This window comes from Salmo trutta, chromosome 23 (assembly GCF_901001165.1).
Source record: "Salmo trutta chromosome 23, fSalTru1.1, whole genome shotgun sequence".
In the NCBI taxonomy this organism is placed as follows: Eukaryota; Metazoa; Chordata; class Actinopteri; order Salmoniformes; family Salmonidae; genus Salmo; species Salmo trutta.
In genome coordinates, this window is record NC_042979.1 from 18,523,387 (window position 1) to 18,534,985 (window position 11,599).

General features: G+C 42.2%; 1 protein-coding gene across 2 annotated transcripts in view; it reads right to left on the reverse strand.

Moving 5' to 3' along the window:
- nup214 (nucleoporin 214) overlaps positions 1–11,599 on the reverse strand; it is a 78,583-nt gene that overhangs the window by 19,510 nt on the left and 47,474 nt on the right. For both annotated transcript variants that reach the window (XM_029709342.1, XM_029709343.1), the window contains exons 30-31: positions 7,997–8,064; positions 7,593–7,770 (exon numbers count right to left, since the gene is read on the reverse strand). In XM_029709342.1, coding sequence (XP_029565202.1) covers positions 7,593–7,770; positions 7,997–8,064 — 246 coding nt within the window. The remainder of the gene's footprint in view (positions 1–7,592; positions 7,771–7,996; positions 8,065–11,599) is intronic.

Consider the following 11,599-nt stretch of genomic DNA (forward strand, 5'->3'; position numbering starts at 1 on the left):
AGCATCATGCTGTGGGGATTTTATTCAGTGGCAGGGACTGGGAGACTAGTGAAGAAGGGAAAAAAGATGGAGGGAAAGATGAACGGAGCAAAGTACAGATACACTTGAGTAAAACCTACTCCAGAGCACTCAGTACCTCAGACTGGGGCGAAGGCTCACCTTCCAACAGGATAATGACCCTAAGTACACAGCCAAGACAACACAGGAGTGGCTTCGGGAAAAGTTTCCGAATGTCCTTGAGGGGTCCAGCCAGAGCCCGGACTAGAACCTCTGAAAATAGCTGTGCAGCCACGCTCCTCATCCAACCTGACAGAGCTTGAAAGGATCTGCAGAGAAGAATGGGAGAAACTCCCCAAATACAGGTGTGCCAAGCTTGTAGTGTCTTACCCAAGAAGACTCTAGGCTGTAACCGCTGCCAAAAGTGCTACAACAAAGTACTGAGTAAAGGGTCTGAATATTTATGTAAATGTGATATTTCATAAATTAATAATTTTTTTAAAAAGTCACTTGCAGAAATGTCTAAAAACCTGTTTTTGCTTTGTCATTATGGGGTAGTGTGTGTAGATTGATGAAGGGAAAAAACAATTTAATCATTTTTAGAATAAGGCTGAAACTTTAAAAAAATGTGGGAAAAGTGAATACTTCCCAAATGATCTTCAGATACAGGAACTCTGCAATTGTTGAGCTAATATTCTATAAGAAACACAGGAACTCAGAGGGGTCTGGAACTCTTTATTGGTCTATTAACTAATTTACCACATGGCGATGTTACCATGGAAACTCGAAACTACCGCATGCACACCTGCTGATTAGAAGGTCCTGTGTAGATTGTATTTTCAAATGATCAAATGTTTTCACACTAACAGTTCGCTTCATCCTCTGTTGTACAATATGATATAAAACAAAGAAAACTGAATTTTGACGCAACTGGGCCTTTAAATCGACGTAAAAGGATCCCAAAATATGTCTAGACAGGGTGCCACTGAGCTAAGCTTCTCACCTAAGTAATGGTATGGGAAGCCCTAAACAAGTTCTCGAATTGGCTATTGGTCCCCTCCAAGAGGATGAGAGCGAGGACAAGAGAGATGTAGCAAACCTGAACAATCCTCTATTGCATGGGTAGGGCACCTAAATACAGCAATTTTTATCGGAACGAATGGTTGGGGGCCCCAAATTTTATTGTACGGCGCAAATTGACCACAACTAATCAAATCAAATTATTTGTCGCAATACACCAAATACAACAGGTGTAGACATTACAGTCAAATGCTTACTTACAAGCCCTTAACCAACAATGCAGTTTAATATTATATTTTTTTAAAATAAGAAAGTAACAAATAAAGAGCAGCAGTAAAATAACAACAGCGAGGCTATATACAGGGGGTACCGGTACAGAGTCAATGTGCAGGGGCACCGGTTAGTCGAGGTAATATGTACATGTAGGTAGAGTTATTAAAGTGACTATGCATAGATAATAACAGAGAGTAGTCTGGGAAGTCATTTGACTAGATGTTCAAGAGTCTTATGGCTTGGGGGTAGAAGCTGTTTAGAAGTCTCTTGGATCTAGATTTGGTGCTCCGGTACCGCTTGCCATGCGGTAGCAGAGAGAACAGTCTATGACTAGTGTGGTTGGAGTTGGACAATTTTTCTTCCTCTGACACCGCCTAGTATAAGGACCTGGATGGCAGGAAGCTTGGCCCCAGTGATGTACTAGGCCGTATGCACTACCCTAGTGCCTTGCGATCGGATGCCGAGCAGTTGCCATACTAGGCAATGATGCAACCAGTCAGGATGCTCTCGATGGTAGCTGTAGAACCTTTTGAGGACCTGAGGACCCATGCCAAATATTTTCAGTCTCCTGAGGGAGAATAGGTTTTGTTGTGCCCTCTTCACGACTGTCTTGGCCAGGTCACTGACCTCCTCCCTATAGGCTGTCTTGTTGTTGTCAGTGATCAGGTCATCGGCAAACTTAATGGTGGTGTTGGAGTCGTGCTTGGCCATGCAGTCATGAGTGAACAGGGAGTACAGGAGGGGACTGAGCACACCCCCCTGACTGAGGGGCCCTCGTGTTGAGGATCAGCGTGGCAGATGTGTTGTTACCTACCCTTACTACCTGGGAGCGGCCCGGCAGGAAGTCCAGGATCCTGTTGCAGAGGGAGGTGTTATGTCCCAGGGTCCTTAGCTTAGTGATGAGCTTTGAAGGCACTATGGTGTTGAACGCTGAGCTGTAGTCAATGAATAGCATTCTCACATAGGTGTTCCTTTTGTCCAGGTGGGAAAGGGCAGTGTGGAGTGCAATAGACAGGGATGCAAACTGCTGAGGGCCCAAAAAGATGATACTTTTTTGGGGGGGCACTGAAACGTGCAAAAAATCCCTGCTTGGGGGAAATGCAGGTTTTAACTAATTCAAATCAAAGTTTGTCACATGCGCTGAATACAACAACCTTACAGTGAAATGCTTACTTACAGGTCCGAACCAACAGCTCAATTTGTAAGTAAAAAAATTGGTATTAGGTGAACAATAGATAAGTAAAGAAATAAAAAAAACAGTAAAAAGACAGTGAAAAATAACAGTAGCGAGGCTATATACAGTAACGAGGCTATAACAGTAACGAGGCTATATACAGGCACCCGTTAGTCGGGCTGATTGAGGTAGTATGTACATGTAGATATGGTAAAAGTGACTATGCATATATGATAAACAGAGAGTAGCAGTAGCGTAAAAGAGGGGTTGGCATGTGGTGGGTGGCGGGACACCATGCAGATAGTCTGGGTAGCCAATGTGTGAATTAAAACAACAAAGAATGTGATCTACATGATCAGTCCCTGTGTGTAAAATAAATAGTGGTTCATGTGAACCTAACTCACAGCTAAAAAATGTAAAGAAAGCAATCTAATGTTATTTGTTGCCTAGACTTTACTGCAAATGACACTCAAAACAATACACTAATATTGCAGTTAGCCATGACAGCCTTTATAATAGAGCGCTTGTGACCACACACATAAATAAGGCACTTGGGAAAAAAACATCTTAAAGTAGAAATTGAATGAAACAAATCAGGCATTCTATTTTTCCTATATTATGGTGGCCACTATAGTAGACATCGATCAAGTGCACAAGGCTACGTGTGTGCAAAAATAACATTCACTGAGTAAAAATAAGTATAATCCCCCCTCACACACACACACCTTACTGTCAAATTCACCACAACAAAAACAATATATTTGGGCTACACTGCACATTATTACATTGTACACTTCCTGCCTGTGGACATCTGTTCTACAATGTGCCAGCAAAAGTGAGAAAGAGGGAAAGTGTGTGATGTTCCTTTCACCTCTATAGTGGCATCCAGCTTAAGACAGGCCCAGCTCCAGCTACACTTGATCCCTGAATCCACTTGTTTAACAAGCAACACCTCATTTTCACCTAATTCTCTCATTCTAAAAATTAACCACATACTGTAGAGGGAAAACATTAGTTAACAGATAGTGGCTAGTTCGTTAGCTAGTTAACATTTCACACAGATTGCCAGGGTCCAGTAAGCAACTAACACGTTATAACTTGAGGAACAGCAAGGAGTCGTATACCAGTTAATACTATAACGAATTGGTTAGGTTACTAATGTTAGCTCATCTGATGTTGTAACGTTAGCTAGCTAACGTTTGCTGTCTGACTTTATTAGCAAGCTAATTCTCACACCATAAAGTCAATTATTTGATCAGATAAGTTAGCTAATGTTGCTCAACATTTCTCTGGCTAGCTTACGGAGAATTCGATCCAGCAGGCAAGATACTGAACAATGCTAATACTTGTTCCACCACACTTTCTCCTTCACCTCAAACTTTCCAAATACCAGTAGTTTTTCGGTTACAGCTCATGAAGTACACTTCATCACCTTCTCACCCCCGTCTCCTTGGTCAGACTTCTCACCTAACGTTACCTCTTCATTATCGTTCAGGGAACGCGCTACTGTAAATGGCAAGTTGACTTTCTAGAGCGCGCACTGATGCTGTAACCGACTGGCTGAGCCTTGGATACAGCCAGTATTGCTCCAAACGCGCATCACTCGTTCGCTTAGAGCCAGTAGTGTGATACAAACCGGATCTACATGAATCACGTAGGTCACCTATTTTGTATTCAAAACGGCGAATTTTGCCAAAGGTGACAAGTTTGCAACCCTGAATAACAGCTTATCATGAGATACTCTACCTCAGGCGAGCAAAACCTTGAGACTTCCTTAGATATCGTGCACCAGCTGTTGTTTACAAATATACGTAGACCCGCACCCCTTGTCTTACCAGAGACTGCTGTTCTATCCTGCCGATACAATGTAAAAACCGCCAGCTGTATGTTATTCATGTCGTTGTTCAGCTACGACTCGGTGAAACAAACATACGATCGTTTTTAATGTCGCGTTGGTAGTTTAATCTTGCTCGTAGGTCATCGATTTTATTTTCCAATGATTTCACGTTGGCAGTGAGGGTTTACTCGCTCGCCCTTGAATTCTCAGAAGGCAGCCCAACCTCCGCCCCATTTTCTCAGTCTTCTCTTCACGCAAATGACGGAGATTTGGGCCTGTTCCCGGCAAAGCAGTATATCCTTCACGTCGGACTCGTAAAAGGAAAAACTTCTACCAGTTCTTGGTGAATAATCGCTGTTCTGATGTCCAGAACTGATTTTTGATAGCAGCAACATTATGTACAAAATAAGTAAACAAATAAGTTATAAACAATGCAAAAAAAATGAACAAAATAACAGTTGGTTAGGAGCACGTAAAATGTCAGCCATCCTCTCCGGCGCCATTCTACTAAGCCCCAAAATAGATTGAATTTGGAAATAATAATTTCATACCTTGATTACATTCAGACATGATCAAGTGTCTTTTTGTGTGTGAATACTTGGGAAAAGATTTCCTAAATGAAACACATTTCAGCAGATAAAAATATATAATTTTTATTTTACACCAAAATCTAAAATAACAAACAAATAAAAAAAAACAGTGGGGCCCAAAAAAAATGTACATTCGTGAGCCGGTTTTGGCCGCAGTCCTCCTGTTGCCAATCCCTGCTCTAGTCTACTGAGCAGGAAGAGGACGACATTTTATAGAATTTCCATCCACGAGCCCTCACTCACTGATCACCATTTCAAAATTCAATCATGTAAGGAAAATCTAAACTTCTCTCATTAGATATTCATCTCCAGAACGATGTGGTGGAATATCATTTTGGGGGTGTCATGACAGCAACACACTTTACGGTTAACTCAGATCTCCCTCAGTCTTTTTATCTTTACAGCGTGTTTCACTTTTAATTGGCTGGAAACGTCGGTCTCTTCATCTGACCTGGCTTTTATACATCTCTCCAGTGGTATAAAAAAAGAGAGGAAAGATTAAATGGGTCTTGAAACATTAATTTCCTGCAATTCTAAAGACTTTGCCATTGGGCAGAGAATAATTAGCAGCTTTATAACAAATTTCATGCAATTCTACTCATTTTTCCATAGGGTGGAAAGAAATGTTTGCAGTTCTTAATTTGATATCTGAGTGAGAGTAACTAACAAAATCAACGGGTCGGCAATTCGACCGATTTTGCCTTGATGACAGCTTTGCACACTCTTGGCATTCTCTCAACAAGCTTCATGAGGTAGTCACCTGGAATGCATTTCAATGAACAGCCTTGTTAAAAGTTCATTTGTGGAATTTCTTTCCTTCTTAATGCGTTTGAGCCAATCAGTTGTGTTCTGACAAGGTAGGGGTAGTATACAGGAGATATCCCTATTTGGTAAAAGACCAAGTCCATATTATGGCAAGAATAGCTCAAATAAGCAAAGAGAAATGACAGTCCAGTCTCTATTTTTTATACCACTGGAAAGATGTATAAGGATTCTATCGTTAAATCCTCTGGGCTTTTAGCAAGGTGCTAGTGAGAGTCCGCTGGTGACAGACTGGAAATGGTTTTTCGCGTTCATAGAGGAGGCTATTTTCTATGGGCCATTTTCATACTTTGCACAATGCATTGGCCATATGGTAATACTGCTCATGGCAAGTACTTCACTACATTTAAGGTGTAAATGACACAGAACACCGCATTCTCATTGGAGATTGTGCACAGGTGGAACATTTCCAAACATCTCATCCACTTCCAGCAATTTAGCACTTTCACGCTCCAACAATTTACAAGACAGTAACTTGAATGCAACCAATGTGAGAGAAAAGAAAAGAAACACATTTCAAATCAAAATGGATTCTCAAATAGTTGGAAGATTACATGGACAAGTTACATGACTGACTATGATGCCAATCAATAACTGGGTGCAGGAGAAGAAGACATCTTTGGCCATTAAGGAACTTGATCAGCAATATCAGATAAAGGGTTTCACTTTCATCAGTAACAGGCAGAAGGAAGAAATGGATATGTGACTGCCACAGTGGCTGAATGGTATTAGCTGTGTGTGGAAGACATAGGGACGGACACTTGATGTATTACGCAGCATTGCACAATGCCTACTGTCCGTTAAGAGCTACTCAAGGAAAATACTAATTTGCAGTGCTCTTCCCAAAGGTGAGTGTCGAAGAACTAATGGAATTTAGGAATTTGACTAAAAGCTAAAATGGTCTACATGCATGTCATGCAGCGCACTGAGAAAATAAACATGGGTGAAGACATGGGTGAAACAATGTGGGTTGGGATATATGTTCAGGCAAAATGTCCTAGAAGGCAATACGTGAGTGCCAGAGAATGACATTTCTCATAAGAATCAAAGCTTTGGGCATGCAAGGGATATACTACCCTATCAAATAGTCCCCTTGAAATGGGTCATACATATTCAGATAGCCATAATCAGAATTTCAATTTGGAACAAAAGAGGGCATAGTAGAATAGTATGGGGGCGGCTCAAATGCATATCAAGGTGGATATTTCTACTCATCTAGCCTACATGTATAGTACCACTGTGATATATAGCTTGAAGGAAAAATAGACTCATGTTTTCATTAACACTGTTTAACGGAAATTAATCACGTACCACCACAAGGTCGGGAAAATATGACAATTTTTGCATGAATCTACAGAACAAACATGGATGATTAGATGCTGTTTGTGTGCATTAGAATAAGAAAACATGCATATAGAAGCCTATTTGCTATGTAAAACTATGCCAGTCAGTCTGTTGAGCAGTAACATGACCAGGAGCTATAGAGGATGGTGCAGACTCCTGTTGTGTCACAGATAGGACAACACATACGCTGTCAGTGCCTCCGGCATCAACAGGTTAAATCACTGCTCTATGTGAGACTGTGTTCATAAACAAAATTGATTATATTGGCTACTTCCCTACTTCTACATGAAAATATTTACCTTGATAATATTTGTGCTCTTATCAAAACTCTGGTGATTCTCATTGTATTGCTTGCTGGTATGAAACGGAGCGGCAATAAAAGTGTGTATATCAGTCGACTTTATCCTGTGCAAGGGGGCTGTCAATCAAAGGGTCTCTTGCTAATGATAACTGTCCTAAAATTGCACAGGAAGTTTAATTATAAGATATGTCATACTTTCTGCTACAACTTCTCCACCCCTATGGGTCCTCTCACCTGTCTGGTTGGGCTGACTGAAGCCCCCGGAGGCGGCGGTCGTGCCGAAGGGGTTCTTGTTGGCGGCGTCCTCACTGGGTTTCCCCCCCAGGCCACTGAAGAAGCCTCCACCTGCCTGCTGGGAGCCTGCTACCGTGGCAGAGCTAGAACCAAACAGACCCCCACCACTGGATGGTTGCTGCAGGGGAGAAGGGAGGGGAGCACAGCCACAAGGTCATAATTGGTTATACAGTAGTTAGTGCATGGGCCTCTCAGCTGATGCAATAATACATCTACCGTGTATGTGAGTGGTGTGGTGTGTTCGCATTTGAAGAGGGACATTTGGGGGTCTTTTACTTAAGTGTTACATATCAAATGGTAGGAAGGTTTTATATTTTGCACACACAGTAATATGTGAATGTTACCTGTCCAAAGACACTCCCACCACTGGGCTGTTGACCAAACACTGAGGTAGTGGAGGAGCTTCCGAAAGCTGGGAGCGAAGAAGACAGAAAATAATAATTAGATATACACTGAGTGAACAAAACATTAGAAACACCTTCCTAATATTGAGTTGCATCCTCTTTTGCCCTCAGAACAGCCTCAATTAGTCGAGGCATGGACTCTACAAGGTGCTGAAATAGCTCCACAGGGATGCTGGCCCATGTTGACTCCAACTTCACACGGTTGTGTCAAGTTTGCTGGATGTCCTTTGGGTGTTGGACAATTCTTGATAAACACGGGAAACTGTTGATTGTGAAAAACCCAGAAGCTTTGCAGTTCTTGACACACTCAAACTGGTGTGCTTGGTACCTAGTACCATACGCCGTTCAAAGACATTTAAATATTTTGTCTTACCCATTTACCCTCAATGGCACACATACAGAATCCATGTCTCAAGGTTTAAAAATCCTTCTTTAACCGGTCTCCTTCTCTTCATCTACACTGATTTGAAGTGGATTTAACATGTGACATCAATGAGGGATCATAGCTTTCACCTGATCAGTCCGTCATGGAAAGTGTTCCTAATGTGTTGTACTCTGTGTGTATTTTGCAGTCTATGCACTTCTCCAATAAATCCATGCACAACATCACAAATGATGCTTGGGATGTGCAGTCTTAAGGTTAGCGATGATGACAGTGGTAAGAAGTAAGAAATGTGGGTGTGTGTACACTGTTAGTGCAGTCATTTTATGGCTGGTCTCGTTCCAGTAGCATTAGACTAAGGCGACAGAGAACCCTTTTCCTCACAGGTTATCGATGACTGAGGGGGATAGACGATGGAGCAAAAAGAGACAAATCCCCACCCTCTCCACTAGGATTGAACATTTTGGGGAATATTCAGAGGTGGAAACTTTCCGTGGGAATTAACGGGAATATATGGGAATGAACGGAAATATATGCAAATTAATATTTATACCATTTAAATGTAGATGTTTTTTGCATTGGATATATTTACCATATCATATGGAGACAGAAACAGAAACAGAAACCTTTTACCTTATCATAAGCAGACAAATTATTAAATCCTTCCAATAGAAAGAAAAAAAACTATTTAGTTACGAATTGAACTTTCATTTAAATGAGTCGACTCTCCACATTGGATGATTTCACTGAACAACAAAAGGGAATATTGAATGATCCATCGCATCTCCCAAAAACATTTTCAACATACATCTGTAAAATTATAGTCTACAAACTAAAGCTTTGGTTGTCTTCCTCTCAGGCTTCCATGTCTTCTCCCTGGACCTCCTCAATGTCCACCTTTTGAACATCAGACTCTGAAGCCTCATCTTCACTGTCAATTTCCAACCTTGAGGATGGCTCGTTGTCGGGCTCAAAAAGCCTCAAATTTGCCCGGATGGCCAGGTCAGCCTATTGCGCGCTTTGGTGTGTGTTCCCAAACAAGGACCAGTTGCACTCTGAGGCGGCTGATGTTGGTGGGATTTGGAGGATGATGGAGGCAACAGGGGAAAGAACCTCAGATGCAAAGTCCCTTCCACCAGGTGGCTGATGAGATATGTTGGCACAACTGCCATATTGCATCTCCATCCCAAAGCTCTTGCTTGGAAGTGTACTTCGCCAGACTGCCAAGAACCTTGTCCTCATCCAGGCCAATGAGGCAAGACATGGTAGTGATGACACTATAGGCCTTGTTGATCTCTGCACCAGACAGGATGTTCTTGCCAGCATACTTGGGGTCCAACATGTACGATGTGGCATGTATGGGCCTCAAACAGAAGTCTGAAAGACTTTTGATGCATTTCAGAACTGCAGTTTCCTCTTCTTGGAGCAACAGGTAAGTGGGCAGGGCAGTACGGGTTTCTTCTCTTAAATCTGCAAGCAGAATCTGAACATCTGACAGGATGGCATTGTCTCCCTCAATCCGTGCAATGGCTACTGCTATAGGTTTCAGACTGCTTACCACTCTCTCCCAAAATACATCATCCAGGATGATCCTCTAGATGGGGCTGTCCATATCGGCAGACTGTGATATGGCCATTTCTTGGAGAGACTCCTTCCCCTCCAGGAGACTGTCATACATGACAACACCACCCCAACGGGTATTGCTGGGCAGCTTCAATGTGGTGCTCTTATTCTTCTCACTTTGCTTGGTGAGGTAGATTGCTGCTATAACTTGATGAACCTTCACATACCTAACCATTTCCTTTGCCCTCTTGTAGAGTGTATCCATTGTTTTAAGTTCCATGATGTCCTTGAGGAGCAGATTCAATGCATGAGCAGCACAGCCAATGGGTGTGATGTGAGGGTAGGAATCCTCCACTTTAGACCAAGCAGCCTTCATGTTCGCAGCATTGTCTGTTACCAGTGCAAATACCTTCTGTGGTCCAAGGTCATTGATGACCTGAAGCTAACTTTTTGATGAATTTAAGTAAAAATTCCAGAAACTTACCGGAAAGTTTCCGACCCTTTGCAACCCTACTCTCTACTTATATTTCTGACACAATGCCCCTGGGTACACTGGAAATGTATGAAGTGTGATCAGCCTTCTGACAAACTCTAGATAGATGGAACCTTTGTGTGTGCGGCAAAGCGTGTGCTGTGTGTGAGAAAGCCAGCCACACCACCCAACGGATCCCAGGATATCTCCCAACTACCCATATCCCGGGGCCTCTGCTCATTCCCTGTTTAAAATTGGCATCTTTTAGAAGCTGGCTGTACGACTGTCCATAAATTCCCTCATGCCCAGAGTCAATTCCCCCATAATAACCCATCGGAAACTGTTGTCTTTTCAGCGTATGGGGACAGCCCTACAAATGAATGCTGTGACTGCCTTTAGTCTGGGCCTGGGAACTTGGCAAATGGAACTCACCCATCTCTGAAATTACAAAACTAATTCAAGACACCCACCCACCACATTGTGTGTGGCTCGAATTAGTCCATGGGTGGTGTTTTTTTTTTTTAACAGGCAGAGGCGTAAAATAAATGCTTCCGACTCTGTATACACATTTTCTAAAAAGTAACACTCATTGTCAATGGGGCATTAACAGTTTATGAATGAGCGTTCATAGGCACAGTTTGAAAAACGTGCTCCAAAATAAAAACGTAACAGTCCGTTGGCAAGTTCACATACTGTATCTACACTGGACAATATGCTGACTGAAATAACTCACCAGCCATGAAGGGGACAGACATAATACATGGGAATGAAGAACACACATCCAGACTCAATAGGAATTTTAGGGCCATTTACAGTGTGACATGTTGCTGTACTGGCGTGGCTAGTTGGCTATTGTAGATCGAACACAAGGCTGCTGTCACCTCAGGCCCACACAAAGACATTTAGAAACAAACAGACTATGACCCTGGCTATTAACACTCGCTGAGTGATATCTAAGGGTCTCTCTACATAATGAATTCATAAAAATCACCCCTTGGGATACACTGCAAAGTATTTCTGATTTCCTCAAAACGGAGCATTCTTATTGGACAAGTTCAGGTGGTTAAGCCTACTCCTCTGTTTCAAGACAGATTCCACAGTCTGGTCTTCGGCTATGTCTTACTCA